Source organism: Erpetoichthys calabaricus, chromosome 2 (assembly GCF_900747795.2).
Source record: "Erpetoichthys calabaricus chromosome 2, fErpCal1.3, whole genome shotgun sequence".
In the NCBI taxonomy this organism is placed as follows: domain Eukaryota; kingdom Metazoa; phylum Chordata; class Cladistia; order Polypteriformes; family Polypteridae; genus Erpetoichthys; species Erpetoichthys calabaricus.
In genome coordinates this window covers 103451273-103472935 of record NC_041395.2, presented here as the reverse complement: position 1 = coordinate 103472935, position 21663 = coordinate 103451273, and the positions used below count along the sequence as shown (strand labels likewise).

The following is a 21663-nucleotide window of genomic DNA, read 5'->3' as shown; positions in this document are numbered from 1 at the left end:
TTTCTGAGACCCTTTTCTCTGATGTAAATATTTATTAGCAGTTGTAAGCCTCATATCCTGAATACTTTGCAATTAGAACACTCTAGCTGTTTTTCTGCTTCAGATTGATATGTGGAAGGATGCAATTAAAATTCACTGCTCTGCTGTTTTTGTTGAAGGAAAAATTAGAAAGAGAGAGACAGCGTACTAAAATGTTGGAGGAAATATCTGCAAAAGAGATAGAGAAGAGGCGATGTGATGAAAGGGCAAGAGAAAAATATCATTTGTGGCTTGAAAAAAAGAAGGAAGAAGAAATTGATAAAAAGCAAAGAGATAAGGTATTTAGTATTGTATTGAAGACTGTAACAGAAAATAATGCTTACTGGTTAATATTAAATAAAACCTGATCTTTATTAGTAAAAGTGATATATATTATTTATATTGTGTCTACCTCTGTGTCAAAACAGTATGATTTATGGCAGGATGTCCCAACTTGCCAAGTTTGTGCAATTCCAGGTGTTAAATTCCAGATTTCATATAATACTCTAATACTTTGTTTTTGATCACATTCATGAATGTACTTGCATGCATATATAAAAAAAGAAAAAAGATATTCACACATACACAATAGGGTTTGTAATTCCAGAAACATTTTGCAAAGCCCAACTGAAATTCACTTTTGGACTCTCAACAACAGCCAGCATAGCAAACACTTACTGCAAACCTGACCCCATGCTTCAAGCATTAAAAATGACTCCAGCCAAACATACTACAATCCATGTGCTCCCATCAGTGTGAAAGCAAAAACAAATAAGACTGTGTTTTTATTTGATGTTTATAATTGTAGGAAGAAGCAGCAAAAAGGGAAGCAGAATTAAAAGAAAGGAGAGAGATGGCAGATAAAAAATTCAAGGAATGGTTGAGAAGTGCCAAGGACAAACCACGCCCTGCATCAAGCCCTTGTGGATACTCCAATGGAAAACCCACAGGTACTTCAGGCTAAGGGGTGGGGGGCTGTTGCATTTTTTTTTTGAATATATATATTCAGTTCAGTTTATTAATCTCACTATTTTATGAGGACTGGCTCAATGTGCTTAGAGCGCCTAGTGAATGCTAGACAGTAATACAAAATACTGCATATACAGTGACCTCCATAATGTTCGGGAGAAAGACACATTTTTACGTGATTTACCCCTCTGCTCAGTTTAAAATTACAAATGAAACAATTGAGACATGAATAAAGTGCACATTAAAGGTGGCTGCATACATTTCCATCACAACATGTAGAAATCACAATATTTTTTCTACATTATTCCACCCCCTACCCAAGACAATTGGTATGTTTGGTGATTCAGGTATATTTCATTGCTTCTTTAGTGCAGGTATAAGACACATCGGCTTGCTTCTACCCTTTGGGTCTGTAGTTGCCATTGTTCAAAATGAGGACAAGAGCTCTGCCAATGAAAGTCAAAGAAGACATTATGATGCTAAAAAACAAAAATGAAACCATTAGAGACATTGGTAAAACCTTGATTACTTAAATCATCTTTCTGAGATATCATTAAAAAGAGAACACACTGGTGAGCTTAGTAATCTCAAGGGGACTGGTATGACCAAAGAAGACCGCCACTGCTGATGACAGAAGAATCCTCACTATGGTAAAGAAAAAGCCCCATGTCTGACAGGTCAGAAACAGTCTTCAGGAGGCAGATGTGTTTGTGTCAGAGACTACTATCTACAGATGACTTCATGAACAGAAATACAGAGGCCACACTGAAAGATGCAGACCACTAGTTAACTGCAAAAACAGAACAGCCAGATTACAGTTGGCAAAAAAGTACTTAAAAAGCCTGCAGAATTACAGAAAAGAGTCTTGTGGGCAAACAAGACAAAGATGAACCTGTATCAGAGTTATGGAAAGAGCAGTGTGTGGAGACGAAAAGGAACTGCCCAAGATCCAAAACATGTAACTTCATCTGTTAAACATGGTGGTGGAGATGTTATGGCTTTGGCATGTGTGGCTGCCACAGATACTGGCATACTTATCTTCATTCATGATGTAACTGCAGACGACAGTTGCACAATGAATTCTGATGTATATAGAAACATCTGACCCGCCCAAGTTCCAGTAAATGCCTACAAATTCATTTGATGGTGCTTCAGCCTCCAACAAGATAATGATCCCAAACATACTGCTGAGGCAAGACAGGAGTTTTTCAAAGTTAAAAAATGGAAAATTCTTGAATGGTCAATCCAGTCATCCTATTTAAATCCAATTAAGCATGCATTCCATATGCTGACAAGAAAACATAAGGGAACAAGCAGGAGCTGATGATGGCTACATTAGAGGCTTGGCAGAACATCACCAGAGAAGCCCCTCAGCACCTGGTGATATCAATGAATCACAGACTTCAATAAGTCACTACATGCAAAGGATATGCAACAAAGCACTAAATATGAATACTTTAATGTACCTCTCATTGCTTTGTCCCAAATATTATGGTGCCTTGAAATGGGGGGACCATGCATAAAAAGTGTTATTTCTATATGGTGTGTATGTGTATATACACTTAAATTAAAGTCTGCAATGTGCACTTTAATCACATCTGAATCATTTGATTTATAATTTTAAACTGTACTTTAATGTGCACTTTAATCACATCTGAATTATTTGATTTATAATTTTAAACTGTGGAGCAGAGGGGTAAATCAAGGTAAAATGTGTCTTTGTCCCAAACATTATGAATGGCAATGTATTTGTGTATGTTTTAAAAATGTAATTACGTACCATTTAAAGCAATAGCAATTTTGTCAATTACAAACGTAAAATGTAATAGAAATCATGCTAACGAACAATTCCACTAACAGAAAATTGATCCAGCCGACAACACAGGAGAGGAGAAAAAAAATCAAGCAAACCGCCTTCTTGGAGAAAATAAACCTCTGTAATGTTCACTGCTTTTAGAATATCAAGTAATATGGTTTATTGTTTAAATCCATCAACTTTAAACAAGAAAATTGCCAGTTCAGTTTCTGTGTAACCCAGAACTTATCACTTATCCCGCCTGTACTCCAAGTGTATTGAATGTATTTTAACAGTTATACTTTTCTCTTATCTGCCGTGTTTCCTTGGTTAAAGGTATAAGGCTAATGTAAAATAAATAATAATAATAAAGAATAAACAAAGTTAATATCCAATTAACCTAGGTCAGCTTGCCAATTTCTCTCTCCAATGTATCCCACAAAATATGGAACATGTTGAAATCTATAGCTGTAATATAATATAATTTTCTGATGCTTTAAGTGTGTCATTGTTGATGCTAAATATTTCCAGCTATTCTAATAACTCATTCCATGATTAGATATAGGATTTTAGTGAAGGCAGTAGTTGAACGAAGTGCCACAGCCAAAAAGACAAAAAAAAAATGTAAAAGGGTTAACAACATCTAAAAATCTGATTGACACAGTAATGAAAAATAACTTGAAGACATTTCTGTAATATGAAGAACCTAATTAGCAGAGCTTATAAAGAAATGCTTTGACTGGTGGAGTATGCTTTGCAATGCTAGGCAGATCATTTCAGATATGTGCTTCCTATTGCTACAGACTATTTTCTTCATTTGTCTTATTTGTCTTTAGCATCTTATGATTACAGTATATGATGTTTAATATTTGTGTTAGAGGGCCAAAGCCTTTTACATTTTTTCATTTAATGTAGGAAAAGTGGTATGGCTCTCTACTGTTTGGCATTGCAGAACATTAAGAAACTAAAAAGACTGGATTTTAATAAAGAAATGGTAAAATCGGTCTCTTGATACGTATTTATGCTACGTGGAGGTCAGTCTTTTGGAAGCTAAAGTGCCCACCACCCATTAATCATCATAAGACAGCATATTGCTAGCAGCAGTCACACTAGGGCATCTCTTAATTGGTTGAAATGTCAATATACACAACTTTTAATGAACACATTTATATATAACATGTCTCAGTTGGCTACTTTTTTAAAAAAATTTTGTGTTCAAAATTAGAAGTGCAAGAAATGTATTTAAATTTGCACTTATAGGAGTTTCTTAAAGCTGTGGCCAACTGTTTTAACTGGATCTTGTCTGTTTTTAAGTATCAAATGTTTTCTGAAGCTTGGCAGTACATTTCCATACAGGTTTATACCATGGGAAAAATAGCTGTAACTACGTATCAATTAGTATATACAGTATTACATTTAGTGTTTTGTTTTTTTCTCTCTAGTTGTTGTATCAGTTATAGTATATGTTACATTTAGTGTTTTTGTTTTCTCTCTTGTTGTGCAGCAGTGATATTCCCAGTCTCCTTCTGTACTGTGTATCTGTTTATGAATGCAAGCTTTGCTTTGTATTTAAATTTCAACCCATTTGTTGGATACCAGTTAAACTGCTACAGGTGTCCTTTCTAAGCTGGTTTACTACCTGACACTTATTAATTCCAGCCACCCTTTAATTAAAGGGAACTAATGGATGGCGTAATGTAATGAGATTAATATTCCTCAGATTTGACTTCTATAAAATATGATAAGATTTAAGCTGTATTCCTAAATAAAGGCTACAGCAGTGACCTCTTTGTGATGAAGTATCCATTGATGTAGTGTTAAGCAATTTGGGGGGAAAAAATGTTGAAGTACAGTACATGGAACCTCATGATTCTTTAACGATAATGTAAGAACACAAAAATTAAAAATTATCTTGTGGTAGCACATCCTCAGTAGCTGTCCATCATCCCTGGCAGAGGGGCACTATCGCTGACACTTTAAGTGTTAAAAGTGGTAGCAGAATGCATCTACTTGGCTATTGACAACATTAAAAATCAGTGTTCAGGCAAGTCACTAATTGTTAAAGCAGGAGAAAATCTGCACTCAGAGGAGAGAATGCCAGGAGGCCTACTTACTATATATCTCCTTCAGATTAGCAGCTAAAAGTTGACTTGGGGAGAAAACTCAAGTTCCCAGACACCAAAGTAACAACAGTGTTGAGGCCAAACATGGTCCTACTGTCATAAGCTTTATGCTAGGTTGTCATGATGGAACTGACAGTACCCTAGAAAAACTTCCTAATGAGGAAAAAGAGTAAGTATGAGGAGTTGACGCAAGAATGCTGCAGGAAAGAATGGGGAGCATGGTGTGACCCAATCGAAGTCAGGTGTTGAGGATTCATTGGCCATTTGCTCTGCAAAGCTTAACATACTGCTTGGTATCACAAGGGTAGTAAGGAGCAGAGCTATCAGGGTAGCCTTAGAGACTGCACAGAAAGCCTCCAAATGGCTCTGGATAAGGAGGAATGACCCGGGGACTAACACTGCTGGGACACAAGTTGGGGCTGATCAGCCCTGGCTGGGTCACCTGGGCGAGGCTATCTGATGTTTAAAGAATTGAATCACCTATTAACCACCGGTAACATCACTGATGATGTGTCCCAGTGTATTACTAGATTTATGTTAAACCTTATCTCTAAATTGTTTCTGTTTAATATGATATTATTGGCTGTAAGTAAGAATGGGGAATGGATGGAGAAGTAAATTACAATAGCCTAATGCTTACACTAAAACTACCTCATGCAGGACCAAGTTGTAGTAGGGTAACCTTACTAGATGATTGTAGGATGTAGTAGGAAAATCACACACATACAGAGCATGACCAGGCCAGGTTTCAGACCCAGAATTGTGGAACACTGTCCATTTTCAAAAATAATGTGTATTCCTGATCTATCTGAATTATTTTACAGAATCACCATAAAAAATAGTGGTTTGTTTACTGTGCATCTTAAAGACCTACCTAACTTTTTTGCTAAATGAGTCAATTTTTTTATCCATGTAGAATGATGATATCTTTAGTATATAAAAAAAAAAGAGTAAAAGACTTGTCAGAAATTATGTAATTGACTAGAGACTCAACAATGCAAATAAAATTCATCTTGAAAAATAGTTTAGAAATATACTGTTCAGGTGTTTTCTAAATCATTAATCTAATGAGAGTCAATAGTAAGCCTGCTGTCTGACAATCTGTATCTGTTTAGGTTCTATTATGTGATGTATGCAGAGCTACCCCTTTGTTCTATCTTCTGTTTGAAGCTAAAGAATGTGTCAAAAATATACATGTACATGGCATTTTGCCCATTTAAGTAAATAACATAATATTGAATAACTATAAAACCTTTCAGCAAGGCTTTTTTCTCTAATCTTGTAAACTGCTGCTATGATGTTAAAAGTAGATTTCATTGCTTGTTTTCATCTTCTGTAATTAAAATAATTTAGTCTTCATTTGCCATTCAGATATGCTTGCAGTTGTTTCTAGGTCACTTGACCTGCACTTTTTTAAAGTTTTAAAGATAAGTTTGAAAAACTGAAAAATAAGGAAGTGAAAGGGAAATGACCCACATGTGTGAATATACTTTGCTTTGCCTGCTGAACTCTGGCATACAGTAAATGTATTTTCATGGTATTTGTTTGATGCTGTCAGCAGCTGCCAGCACTCCTCTTTTTGATTGGAAACAGATCTGTGGTATGTTGTCTACACTTTTGTACAATGGAAACAAACCAGATATTATACCATGCCACAGTTGTATAAAATTGCTAAATGAAGCCAGCACTATTACTATTTCTCATATAAACTATGAGGTCAGACATAAAGTGTAAACATAAATTGCTTTAAGTGTGTTATCTTTAGTGTAACCCAGCATGAAAGTTTCATTGTGTCTCACCAGACGGCACAGTATTGATGTTGTTTAATTTTTTAATAAGAGATACCTGATGGTAGAACTTTAGCTTTTTTCATTTGTGTCTTTGTTTTGGTCTTAGCAGCCAGAAACTAAATCGGCTGCCTTGTGAAGAATCGCCTATATATGTAAAGAATGTTAGAAAACATTGTATTGTTTGATTTATAATGCATATATTTTTAAAATGTCCTGTTCTGCAACACATAAATACCTAATTGTACAAACATTTGGATTTGTTTTCACAGTGTTCATGTATGGTACTGACTAGAACTTTACTTTCATTTTACAGTACAATGTTTGTTTGAATCGAATATGCTAAATCAATACACATTGTTCCTGAGAGGAAGAAATGTGTTAAAAATTAAATGTTTGCATGACCAATCATGCTATCATAAGCTCGCCTTAAAATTTTGGGTGGTCTTGTGGAACAGAGGCTGAAAGCTTTTAACTTCATTTGGCTCGGGGTTTTCTTTTTATTAAGTTAAAATGGTTCAAGCATACAGGTTCAGTTTAAATCATTAAGTTATGATTAAAATATTTAAAAACAAGCTTCTGTGATCTGTTATACATCAAAACAAAATTATTTAAGGGTGCTTTTGTAAGTCACTACAGTATAAGTATTTGAATCTATTTAAAGACAATGGTATGACTAGGAAAAATATTAGCTTTGCATTTTTGAATGCTGTCAATTTTTTTTTGTGGCTCCAATTTTTGTACAAAATAAAATATATGATATGTTGTAGTAATAAAGATAGTCAAGAGACATCAAAGGTTTGGGGCAGCCACCCGTATAATATGTCCTGTCTGCAAATGGGTATTTTTTTGAGTTGTGTTCAGGTTGAAATCCAAAACAGAACTGACTTTACTTTGAGAACATGGCGGCTTTAACATCTGTCAGGATAATACATCTAGGGCAGTGTGTTTCCGCTAAGAAAGGACATTTCGATATGTTAATATTTAAGGGTAACCCAAAGTTGGAAAATTAAATACCCCAAAATCTCAGTAATGCTTTGACGGATTTGATTGAAATTTGGTGACGTTACACACAACAAGAGAATTAGCCAACCTCTGTGTTTTTATTTGCTGATATTTATGCTAGTGTATATGCTCTCTGTTGTGTAGAGAATATGCTTTATGTAAACTTAGGATGGAGCAGAAGTGATTCACGGGCTGAACAGCAGCAATAACCAATAGGGTGGGCAAACAACTGAAGAAGTGTTGTCCTGGACAGGAAACAAGAAATGTGATCACGTTCAGCATCTAAAGTCATGTTTTAAATGTAGGAAAACGTTTGGTGAAGTTCAAGGAACATGTAAAGGTTAATGGTTAGCATGCACACTATAAACCATGAGTGCTGGTTCTAGGTGATGTAGCTGTGAATAGGTGCTGCTTTGTTAAAAGCAAAAGAGAGGTGGATCCTGTTCAAGCCTAGCCAGGAGCGATGCAGTAGCATTAGGAGGAATTAAGAGGCTTAAGCCCTTGATAATTTTCTAAATTATATACACGATTGTAGTCATAAGACCCTGATTCTTTTGTCCATCATATACAACATATCCCCTGATCAGTGATACACTATTACGTGAATGTGTAAGAAACCCCAAAAGAAGCCCCCCACCACTTTCTGCTCTTTGATTAAGACCATGTTACATACAAATCCTGAGAACACTTCTGAACTAACAGCCTCAGTTTAAACTTAACAAGTCCCCCATAAGCCACTACATTGTAATATACATTTGTGTGTATGAATTTTGAAACTGCTGATATTGTTTACATTTACATGCATGTCTGCTTACTTTGAACAGGTATGCTCCTCTCCGAAATTCTTTGTATTTGTGCTCAAAGTGAGCCGGCTCTTCTCAATTTTTGCTTTTGATTATTGGCACTCTTACATATGTTCTAGCAGTGTCTTTAGCATACTGGCTGTCATTATGGTTATCTATTATGCTTCCTCTACCTGCAGACCCCAGACACTCTGCTAGTAACCCCAGAGGGGACCTCTTTGATTGTGGCGCTTAAATCATGCAATACCCCAGCACCAGTCTTGGATTATGAATTTTTAATGGGAAAGCCACAGAAACTGTGTTGTGATGCCCAAGCTACTGCTCTGCACTCCTTGCTTTATACGTTAATACATCATTGTAACACATAAAATACTGGCATAATGTCCACATCAGACAGTGCTTTGCTTATACATTTGCCTCTGTGGGCTTTAAAGGTGACAACATGCCACTGACGAAAAGCATTAAAAGAAATATTGTATTTGAGTAGATGACGTAAACAAATGAAAATTGTAAACGTCTAATACTAATGATAATATATATTCAAATTTCCTATTTCTAATGGTTGCTCGTTTAAATTCAAAAAAATACATTTACCTGTAAAGTAGTGCTTTGCAATGACCATCAACAAAAACCAAGTCATTAGAATTGATCAATGGCAGGGAATGTTTTATTCATTGACAATTGTCTATAGTATGTTCAAAAGTAGGTAGCTCCAGTGACCTGGTAATATTATTATTACTTATTATTTGACTGAGGCTTTTATTTAAGGGGACTTGCAACATATGGGATGCATTTGGTTACATTTCTTTTGGTTTTCCTATTGGAGTGCAGGCAGACTTGCTCATGGTCACATAGTGTCAATAGCAGGATTTGAACCCACAAACTCAGGGTTTGAAGTCCTAGGTCTATCTCAGTGTTTCCCATCCTCGGTCCTGGGGACCCACTGTGGCTGCAGGTTTTTGTTCCAACCACATTCACAATCAGTGATAATAATCGATAACAACTGATCTCATTTAATTAGCTGGTATTACTTTTCTTTTATTCTACATTCAGAAAAGCACAGCAGCATGATTTTTACATTTATAAGACATTTAGAAATATTTCTGCTTTTGCTATAGATTTAAATGCTTAACTCTTTTGTTGATTTCATTATATTTTGCCCTTTCTCTGTGCAGATTTTCCCCTTTGTTGTATCTTAATAATGAGAATTAAAAATGAGCAGAGCAGACACACTGGCAAACAACACTGAATAATCAAAGGCTGCAAGTACTTTAGCAACTGACCCACTCATTAGTAAATAATGGATTAATTAAACAATTAGAACACCTAGAAAAGTAGAATGAAAATCAAAATGAAAATATTGTTAAAAAGATAAATATACATTATTCCCATATAAGTGCTTGGTACATTTTAATATATATATATATATATATATATATATATATATATATATATATATATATATAATATAATATTTTTACCAAACTTAGTTTTCTAATTTCTATATTGTTCCCAAAACACAGAACTTGGGAAATCACACATCACTTAATTAGCCCAGGAGTCCAATTAAAACAGAAGCTGGTTGGAACAAAATCCTGCAACCACTCGGAGTCCCCAGGACTGAAATTGGGAAACACTGATCTAAAGCCTTAATCACTACACCACACTACCAATAATATTAGCCAGGGTAAAGAAACCTATAAATATTGTGTACAGAAAAAAACTTAGTTAATTAATTAGTACTTCTGATACTAACAATTAACCATCAGCACTATAACTGAGGCCCATTGTCTAACAAAATTTCCTGGGAGAAGCTGCATATTTTTGTTTTACCCGTTTAATAAATAATTGATTGCTACTGACGTGGTTCAGTTTTGTACAAAGGTCAGAATTCTGTCCTCACGATATTTGACATGGTGTTTCTTGTTTTTTTTGTTTTCTTTATACTAGTGATGGGCAATCATGTGCTTGAGTAGCTATTTTTGTTCTTATCCTTTGCTCTAATAATTTCCAGGAAATGTTGCTTCAAAAATCCCGAAGATATCTTGCTTCAGCTTTATTCCCCGGCTCCAAAAAATCTACTTTATCATCCTTAGTGTACATGGTAATATTTTCTGTAGAACTAGCTATCAGAACACACATGCTAATGTATACACTGGCTTTTTATACCTTTTTAATAACTTTGATTATTTTAATTAAGTGAACCAAATTATTCAAATCAGTTTCAAAAACATCAGAATGCACCTCACTAGATAGCATGATTATTAGGTGGCATAACAATGCTGATGTGTTCTGAGCTTGATACAAGCAGTCAAAACCCCAAACATGACAACTGTTTGGTTTCAGTCACAAAGGTAGTTGTTTTTGCATCCTACCTTAAATTGGGAATGGCAGTGCTATGGCGCTGCACTTAAGAGACAATCTCCTATGTACGTGCCAACCACAGACAGCACTGACTGGTGATGCTGTAAGAAATGTCATTAATTCCCAAGCCAGATCAACATCTTTTTTGTTAGCAGTGGTTTACTTGTTAATTACGACAATGTTGACAAATATTTATCATATTGCGAGCCCAAAACTGAGGTATATATCATGAATTGTTTTTTTTTATGTTTTATCTAAGCAAGAATTACACCAGGAGAATAAATGCATCACCATTTGAGATGATTTAGTGTTTTCTTATCCCTTTAAAGAAAAAGTTAACCTACTGTCTTGAATCTGTACTGCTCTCATGAACCTGTACTTCTCTCTTGCCTTTAAGTGATTAATAGCTATAGACCACTTTAAAACCATGGCTTGTAGAGCAAAATTTAATTAAAATTATAAGCTAGACTATAAAAATAAATTAAGTGGCACGGTAACCATCAAACAGATGTGTGCTGTTGTAATGGAATTAAATTGATCTCATAAATCGAGATGGAGGATGTGGTGAAACATTTGTCAGTTTTGGCTATAAGTGGAAAAAATGCTTTTGGCAAGTTTCATGAATTATCAAGTTAATTGGTTTAGAAGAATATTAGCTAATTTTTTTTAAACCTTTTAAAATTGTATGTCTATTTTTATCAATATCCAGGTATTCACAACAGCAACAAAAGAACATTGTAGTCCTTGATATGATTCAGTAAACCACCCGTGTGTTTGGTAGCTTCATATGCCCTTCATTCTTTCTCAGCAAAACTAACCTCTCAAAGCATCTTTTAGGGGCTCAGACAAATGATATCTTGATAAGCAGTGTAGTGTAATAACTAAAAGCCTTGTGGCAGTTGACTCATACTCTTCACTATAATTTGCCAGCAAACTCTGCACAAATGCATTGAACTCGATATGCAAGGTGGACGTTAACTAGTTTTACATGAATTGTAAAGGTGCAATGGTCTTTAATCCTTTAACCGCCAACTCCCTAAATATTCCCCACGCCAGGCGAAATCTGAACAATTTTCGTTTTTTTACTTTTTTACATTTTTTTTACATTTTTTACATTTATTCAAGCAGTATTGACCACTAAATGTTGTGCAAGTTGCCAGTGTATACACAAAATCTATAAATGTAACCTGAATTCTCAGCTAAGCAAAACATCTTGATACCAAACCGTGCCCTTTTCAATGGTAGATACTGTCGAAACTGTAAGCGGCCCTTCCACGACAATAAACTTTCATCAACTGCAACTGACGGTCCTGGCATGTAGGGCAACTGAAATGCTTCAAATAAATGATCAATCAAAGGACGTAGCTTGAACAAGTGGTCGCGGTTTGGATCTTTCTTATCTGGCTCGTTTCTGTTGTCATTCAAATGAAAGAATTTCAGCAGCAAAGAGAATCGGTTACGTGTCATGACAGCTGCAAAAATAGGTGTTGCATACATAGGATCTGTAGACCAGTACATCTCAATATCTGGTTTTCTGATTATTCCCATCAACATCAAAATCCCAATGAATTTTTTCATTTCGTTTTCATCAGTGTCAAACCAAGCACGAACACGGGAATGTGGAGGTAAATTGGGATTTTTCTCAATAAACTGTGCTGCATACAGATTTGTCTGATGAACAAAATGTCTGATCAAATCAGGTGACACAAACAGCTCATAAAACTGCTCAGCAGTGTAATTGTTTACATCAACAATAAAGCCACACGTTCCCTCAAACGAATGCAGAAAAGGTAGTTCACCACGGGCAGCAGCCCAGCTGAGATGCTGGGGATACACCCACTCAGCGCCGTCATCCGATGCGTCTTCATTCACAGTATCATGCAGCGCACATTGCTGCTCATCACTGTCACTAAAATCTTCTTCAGAACTGCTACAATCATGATCAGAAATGTCCAAAATCGCCTGCAAAGCCTCACTTGAAGTCAGTTTACGTTTCGCCATATTCACAGCTGTTACATGCGAATCACGTCACATGACCGGCCAAAACAACCACAGACTTGTCGAAATACAACGTAGTAATAATACCCACGCCAAACCGTCAGTTATACTACTTGCCAGGCATTCATATAACCACAGGCAAATGTGCCGGATAATTCCGGCAGTATGGCGTTAGCAATAAAACAACGGTGCCGGATATATCCGGCAGAGGGCGGTTAAGGGGTTAAATGTCTCGGAGTTCACCTGTAAGCTCACAAGCTTACATATGAAGAAAACCCAACACAGAACACCAATTAAAATAAATAAATAATACAAAATGGTGCGATACAAACACAGACCAGACCTCATAAAAAGGTCTGGGGCAGCCACCCGTATAATCCCTGGCTGCAAAAGGTTTTTAATTTGACAGAAATGTTCGCAATACTGAGTCCAAAACAGAACTGATTTTCTTGGTGGTAAGATGGCGGCTTTAAAGGCCCATATAGAAAGTGACGTCATCGAGGGGGCTGGACCCAGAAGTGACGTCATCGAGGGGCCCGGAAGTGACGTCATCGAGGTCCCCGGACCCGGAAGTGATGTCTTCTGAGGTACTGGAACCTGGCAGGATTTCTCGGGAGCGGTCTGCAGGGAACTGAGAAAGACAGTTAGTGCACCCTGACACCCCCTGGTCGGATGTGGTATTACCATTACTTAAGACCTTCAGCTGCCTCCTACTCGCATGTGTGTGACAATGGCAATAATCTGTCAATAGCTTAGCTTACCAATGCATGCATCTACTATTTAGTTAGCAAAAACTCTTCACCATAGATCAAGTAAAATTTGACCAAGGTTAATACATGATACTACTTGATTAAAATCACACTTCTACAAAGGCACCTGCTAAACCATTGAGCTTACCAGTAGAAGAGTTGAACCTGACAAGTCTGAGAAGTAAATCATTGCAGTAGTCATCATCAACACTAAAGTCCAGTGTTGTCCAGAGAAACGGTCATGTTGTACATTTTTTGACAGTTAATTTTAACTTTTTATTTCTGTAAAATATATGCATCAAAAATATTTTTTGAAGAAATTGTGTGGAGAAGTGGAAACAGGGTATGGCTGGTGCCTATCTAGAAATGTCTAAGTGCTTGAATCACTCTTCAGTCACATGGATATGCTGTTTTACTGCATGTGTTTAATCTCAAGACACTGATCAATACTTAGGAACATTCTTGGCCTGAAAATGGATATATTCAGTAAGTTTTTAGGTTTTATATGTTTGTACAGATGCCCAATATCTAAAACCGCAAACAACACAGTATGTTTTTTTTGTAATTTATATAGAAGCTTCACTTTAGAACATGCTTTCCTGTGCCAAATTAATATATACCATGATTTTAAAAAAAGATAACTTTGACTTGAAAAAACCATGCAGTGTGGTTGTGCTGTGATCTCCAAAATGATGGGTTTTAGACTTTCATCAAATCATAAATTTCATTTTGTGACATTCTTAAAATTGACAGCCACCACAAAAGTATGTCTGTTTTGCTGCAGATTGAGCCAGTTTAAGATTCAATGATGGATGAAAGTTAAAGATAGTTGTAATTATAGAATGTAGAGATAACACTGTGTTAAAGGGATACAATTAATATATCCTTTCTTTCATATTGCAGGCTTCTATGATCAGAATTACTATCCAGCTCCCAGTTTCTACAATCCCATTCCTTGGAAACCTATCCATGTCCCAAAGCCAGAAGAATCCTCTAGAAAACAGGCAATAAAGAAGACTCAAAAGCAGAGGAGTTATGCGCTACAAAGACATGCGGCAGCTGTAAGCTGTAAGCCGAAAGACAACCTTGGTATCGGTTTAGTTCGCCAAGTGCGAAGGTAACCTAATGTTGATTTTGTGTGCTGTTCATTCCAGAGCTACTACAGGTAAATGAAGAACCATGTGACTGACAGACATTATTATAAATATTATTTAAACATTAAAAATACCATATGTACAATCATGCGTTCAATATGCTATATTGTTTCTATGAATTTTTTTAAAATAAATGGGATAACAGAATATATGTCCAATTTCAGATCACTCTACTTTTTTATTTCAGTGAGGTGCGTCCTTTGAGGGGTTTTGTTTTTTCTGTTTTAGCACCTTTTTTGTAATCTAATGAATGTTAGAGAGAGTTGTTTTTCTTTATTTGTAATAATTTTAATAAACATTTGTATCTTAATTGAAATGTTGTTTTTGTGCCTTTTTTCCTCTGAATATTTGTGAAATATAATAATAATTTGTAGGATAAGCTGTCTTACAAATTTGCTTCCAACATTCTCAGAATTTTCAGGACTATGTTTGCATGATTAGGAATTATTGAATTATTATTTTGCAGAAGGGATCCTATTATTTCTAGTCTCATAGTGCAGCTCTTACAACAATACCTTGCATACTGTATTTTGAAGCCTTCATCCTTACTGGCAGATGTAATCCGTGCAACACACTTAGGCCTTGTCCACACCGATGCCGGGACTGAGCGTTTTTCTGCTGTTTGTAGCATCAGGTGAGCACAGATTGAACGCCAAGTGTTTTTCTGCTCATTGCAGCGAATCAGACTGTCCACACGGGCTTTCACCACTTGCATTTGGTCAGATGTGCGTTCAGATGGCATCAAAAAAACATCGCATGTTGCTTTTTCTTGGTGTCAGTTTCTGTCAGAATCCCGATGAGCGCGAAGAAAACATCTGTATTGGGTTTACATGTCATTCATTTAACATTCTGGAGGACCATGATTACGTGTGTCCCATGATTGTGTGTGTGTGTGTGTGTAAAATATACATATATACAATATATACACACATTATAATCAAAATAATAATGATAATAATGGAGAATTCAAGACAATTTTATAGGTTTGTGTTAATGATGTAGGTAGGTAAGTGCATACGCGAGTACTGTTTGTATCTTTGTTTACTTCAAGGTGACAAAAGGCTGCTCTTCACTGCTAACACTGACTCGTATATTCGTTGACCAGCGTGTAATATGGTGTTGTACCAGCTTTTCTTTTTCACATTTCTTCATAGATTACACACACACTTTGCAGTTTCTCTGCCTACATCACCATATCAGGAGAATTTTTAACACAAGGAGGTCAATGTTCAGGTCTAATAAAGCCAACTGATCCATATTTCGTGAATCCAATGAAGGATGAACCTCGGACCCCACAAGTTAAAACACTGGACTGCCTGACAACTGCCCCCCCCCCCCACAGGAAAACACACAAAACTACAATCTAGGCTACAGGTTGGCGGTTACCAGACAAACAAACAAACGCAAATGTAACGTTCTATTGAAGTCAGTGAAGCGCTATTACAAAACGCAATTTAAACGCATAGGTCGCTCAGAGCGCATTTATTTAAGCAAGATCTGAACGCCCGTGTGGACAGCGCCTTAGTGTATTCTCTATGTCAGGTTCTGCCATGCTACAGTAATAACAGAGTAATGTTGCAGAGATTTCTTTGGAATGACCGTTGATTGCTGTGAATGATTATTTGTCTTGGAGGCAAATACCTGCTGTTAGTGTGCTTAACCTGTTTTCTGAGGCATGGGTAGTGGCTTAGGCGTCTGATTTCAAGAAAGCAATAGCCTTATAAATGCATTATAAGGTGAGTGGTGGTATTTCAAGAAGAATTTTTTTTTATCGTGTTTTTGTATATTATACATCTTTGTTTATTTTTGTTTTAACTACCTATTTCAGTTGATAGCTGTAGATATTTTTGCCATTCTTACTTGGGCTCTTGATTCCACACAGTTGTTTTAATGTTGAATGACGATCGCTCTTAGTAATTTTCAGATATCCAGGTCATGCAATACCTGGACAGGATAGCAGATGGTAAGTTGTAATCAGTGTATTACCTAGTATTCACTCTCGTGTTACACTAGCTTCAGGATGTACTGTATGTTCAAATTGCAAACTTACATTCTCATTAAAAATATTCTCACTATTAAGAGAACTGGGTTGCTGTTTTAAGTGCAGAATAGTTAACTGGTTGATCAAATTACTGTTTGGTTTAGTTGTCTGTGTTTTTTGTTATCATCTGCACCTTATATATAATGTATTAATCAGTTTAGTGATATTATAACATATGAAAACTGTTGGATACGCTTCCATTTTTTAAAAAAATTTTATCTTACTTTTAGTAATATTTGGATGAATGCCACTTTTACTATTCGAGTATAGCAATGTTGTAACAGATAACAGAAAAATATGCTTCGTTTTCGTTAAATGGTGGACAATTGATGGGCAGTCTCGGGAAGAATCATTAAGCATCTGATCCAGCCACCTAAGGCTAGCACTTAAAGATAAGCTTGAAGTGTAGATAGATATCATTAGTTTCCTAAAAGTTCATTTTGTCATAAATAATAATGTATTCCTTAACACTGTAAATGAGAAAATAGAGATACCTACTGTGGTCACAATAAAAGGGTTTCTTTTTCTTTCTTTTTTAAAAATTAAGGTGTGGACAGATAGGAGTAGCCTGCGGTGGGGGGCACAGGCCTGTTTTTGTCTGCTCTGTGCCTTCTCAAATGCTAAACAACTAATTTAAAGCTGGTTGACACATGTCAGCTCTTGTTTTATTCTCTTCTCTTTCAGCAATGATGACAGCTAATTCTAGAGTGCATAGTTTAATAAGTAGGTAGATGTGCTAAAATTTAGGATTTATTGCTTCATTTAGGTCTTTAACCCCCAGCTTGCGTAAAAAGGAAACATTTAGATTTTTTCATTAATTATATGCATTCAGTTGTATGTTTAAGATCTGTGGAAGGCAGTGAAGATGAGAAGAGAAATTGAAGAAAATACTGAGTTAAACTTTAAAGTTTTTCTACGAAAACACATAGGTGTAGCTGTAAAAAAAAAAAAAAAAAAAAAACATTTTTCATGAATGGTAATATAACCTTGCATTGAAAAACATTTATTTGCTAAATGTATACTTGCACAATGAAAACTTTCCTCTTTTATTTCTTGGTTCTTGTTATTACTTAGATTTGCTTTGCTGTACATGGTGTCATCGATGAGAGAATATCTAAGGGACATCAGGACAGTTTTTTGGAAATGCAGCACCACAATATGAAGTAAGCATAGCTATGAAAGGAGGTTAGTTTTTCTTCATTTTTCAGCTAAACGTTACTGAACCATTAAGTGGGTCATTCTTGGAGATTATTATTTTAAGTACTAGCTGTGAAAGCCTGTGCTGTAAATAGACCAGGGTCCTAGAAACTATTGAAATTGTCAGGAAAAAATACTGAAACGTAGAGATGTCAGGTGATTGAAAGGAAATCCTCTGGGCATCTCTATCCTAGGAGGATTCATTATACCGATGTGCTTGCCTTGCTTGTGTATTAGCAGTGGGAGGAAAAGTTAAAGGGATACCGTTTTGCTGATGTTAGCGGCTAAGCGACTTTGTCTTTCTTCTGAGGTTTCATTTTGCTGACGTGCTGGCCTCGCTTGTGTTATTAGTGGCTAACCGAGTTTTCTGTTTCCTCGGAGGTGGAGCCCTTGTCCCGACTCCACCTCTTACTTCTGGGCCAGACCAACACACACACACACTTCCACGTGTAGACGTTTATATATAAGATGCCATCTGTGACATGGAAAACTTTGTAGCTCAATAAAGAGGGTCTAACGCAGAATTGTTCCGTTTCAGTCTTTGTAGGTTGTTCACTGTGTCCCCATACTATTCTATTCAGTATGATCAGATGTTTGTATGTCATGACAACATGTTCACCTTAACAATTGACTCCGTGTTTATGTTTCCCCAAGTGTGTTGGTATCTGTTGTCACACACGTGCGAGTAGGAGGCAGCTAAAGGGCCTGAGTAATTGTAATAAAACATCCGATCAGGGGTGACAGAATGCACTGACTGTCTTTCTCAGTTCCCTACAGACCTTTCCCGGGAAATCCTGCAAGGTTCCGGCACCTCAGAAGACATCACTTCCGGTGCCGGCCCCTTTGATGACATCACTTTCGGCACTGGCCCCTTTGCTGATGTCATTTCTGGTCCAGACGACATCACTTCTGATTACGGCCCTTTTGATGATGTCACTTCCTATACGGGCCTTTCAAGCCTCCATCTTCATCTCTTGTGATCAGTTCTGTTTTGGACTCTATTCTATGCACATCATGCTACTTAATTCAACTTTTTGCAGCCGTGAAAACAATATACAGGTGGCTGCCCCAAGTCTTTATGATGTCTTGGACTCTTTATTATCACACTGTCCTAAAATCATGACAAAATAATTTAATCAAAGCTCCAGAAGCTCAATCTAGTAGTGAGTTTGTTTGGTGTTTTGGAATGTCCTGCCCTCTGTTGATTTTTACATTTTTCTCAGCGTCAGAAGCTTCACCCTCTTTAGTGACCCCAGGAAAAGCATGAGTCTATAAACCTGCTCTACAGGCCTGATGTTTTTGCAAACCAGGTCACCTTGTGAATTGCGATTAATCACTCAGTAAATATTGAAGCTAGAAATACAGGCTTATTACCTGCCACCACTTGCCAGCATATTTACTCTAACAAACTCAATCATTTTTTGTTCTCTAGCAACACTGTGTCCTAAAACTTTTAACTTTGCAGTTCAGCTCTGTTCTGCAGTGTTTTCAAGCTAACAGTGGTACTTTTTTACATCTCTCAAATTTCTTGACATTGTTTGAAACAATGTATGTCATCTTCAGATATGGAAGGAATGATTATTATGCATCAGTGCCAGCTGCAGTGTTGTGAAGAAAGTCTCCAAAAGGACTGCACTGAATGTGCTGCATTAATCTTATTTTCATGTACAGCTTATTATACTCACACAAGCAAATTCTGGTAATCATGGAAATGCCTGTAAAATGCTGCTTTTCTAGGAGTTTATTCTCTTGCCAAGATTGTCTTAATGAAACAACATAGTACTCATACTTGTGTTGTGTGCACACATGCAAAATGAAAGTTGATCTGAAGCATTCGCTTGCTTACAAATGAATGCTATTCATAATGCCATTCCCCTTTTCACTTATTTGGTTTCCTAGTAAAAGTCATTTTTCATGATATATAACTAAGAGAGAAAACCATTATTGTTTTAATTAAACTAATTGCACTTTAATTCATTTCTATTTACTTGTACTGATGGGCACAATTTTGGTTCAAAATAAATAATTTTAGTATAATACAAATCCATATTGTCCTTTAGAAGAGAACTGTTTACATAATATTGAGATTTTATCTATAACAAATCTCTGCAGTATTATGACTGATTATGTTTTATTGTTTCAGAAGATGATACATGGGTCTATCCAGCAGAAAAACTTATTTAAAGGCCAGAGTTGGTAAAAGTACCCAGAAGTGATACTTGAGTAAAAGTGTCAAATTTTTAATTCTACTGAACTAAGACACATTTCAGTTACACAATACTTGAATAAAAGTATCTGCTTTCAAACGTAAAAGTACATTTTATAATAATGAGAAGGTGCAGGACTTTATCTAGAGAGGACAATACATTTCTTTGTAAACAACACTTGCACAATATTTTTCTACAGAGAGACACTACAGAATAATAAACTGTTTAAATGCATCAATGCGTTTGGTCAGTACAGAACTGCAGTCAGTATGAACTAGTGAGTGTGCCTCCCCTGTTGAGATACCTGGCAGCTGTAGATGAGACACACTTGCTCCAGACAAAAGAATAATAAAATACAAAAAAGTATAAATAAAAATTATGTGAACAGCTCAAACCTTATCACTCGAATAGATACCAAATATAAGAAACTGAGTGAAAATTAACACAGATTGGGTTTATTAGACTTCACTGAATTATTACATTAAGTAATAATACATCAATTTCAGAATTGATGTTTATCTTTAATAACAAGCATTTTCTTAAGCTATCTGTGGTTTCCTTTGCTTAGTTTGGTACTCAATTTAATCTGATAATTACCCCCTGGAGCACTCATGTAATGTATAGAATTGACCACAGTTAAGCTCAAAGCATGTTATTAATTCACTAGCATAACCAGATGTATATATTTAATGCATTCCTATTGACAAATACTACAGAACAACATTTTCCCACACATACAGTGGTGTGAAAAACTATTTGCCCCCTTCCTGATTTCTTATTCTTTTGCATGTTTGTCACACAAAATGTTTCTGATCATCAAACACATTTAACCATTAGTCAAATATAACACAAGTAAACACAAAATGCAGTTTGTAAATGGTGGTTTTTATTATTTAGGGAGAAAAAAAAATCCAAACCTACATGGTCCTGTGTGAAAAAGTAATTGCCCCCTGAACCTAATAACTGGTTGGGCCACCCTTAGCAGCAATAACTGCAATCAAGCGTTTGCGATAACTTGCAATGAGTCTTTTACAGCGCTCTGGAGGAATTTTGGCCCACTCATCTTTGCAAAATTGTTGTAATTCAGCTTTATTTGAGGGTTTTCTAGCATGAACCGCCTTTTTAAGGTCATGCCATAGCATCTCAATTGGATTCAGGTCAGGACTTTGACTAGGCCACTCCAAAGTCTTCATTTTGTTTTTCTTCAGCCATTCAGAGGTGGATTTGCTGGTGTGTTTTGGGTCATTGTCCTGTTGCAGCACCCAAGATCGCTTCAGCTTGAGTTGACGAACAGATGGCCGGACATTCTCCTTCAGGATTTTTTGGTAGACAGTAGAATTCATGGTTCCATCTATCACAGCAAGCCTTCCAGGTCCTGAAGCAGCAAAACAACCCCAGACCATCACACTACCACCACCATATTTTACTGTTGGTATGATGTTCTTTTTCTGAA

At 36.2% G+C, this 21663-nt stretch overlaps 1 protein-coding gene across 1 annotated transcript in view; it reads left to right on the top strand.

Annotated features, from left to right (window-relative positions):
- The window catches only part of LOC114646187 (coiled-coil domain-containing protein 34-like), a 42748-nt gene extending 27667 nt beyond the window's left edge, over window positions 1–15081 (top strand). The window contains exons 5-7 of the mRNA XM_028794219.2: window positions 159–317; window positions 827–968; window positions 14515–15081. Coding sequence (XP_028650052.2) covers window positions 159–317; window positions 827–968; window positions 14515–14732 — 519 coding nt within the window. The 3' untranslated portion in view covers window positions 14733–15081. The remainder of the gene's footprint in view (window positions 1–158; window positions 318–826; window positions 969–14514) is intronic.
- Window positions 15082–21663: the final 6582 nt, after the last annotated feature.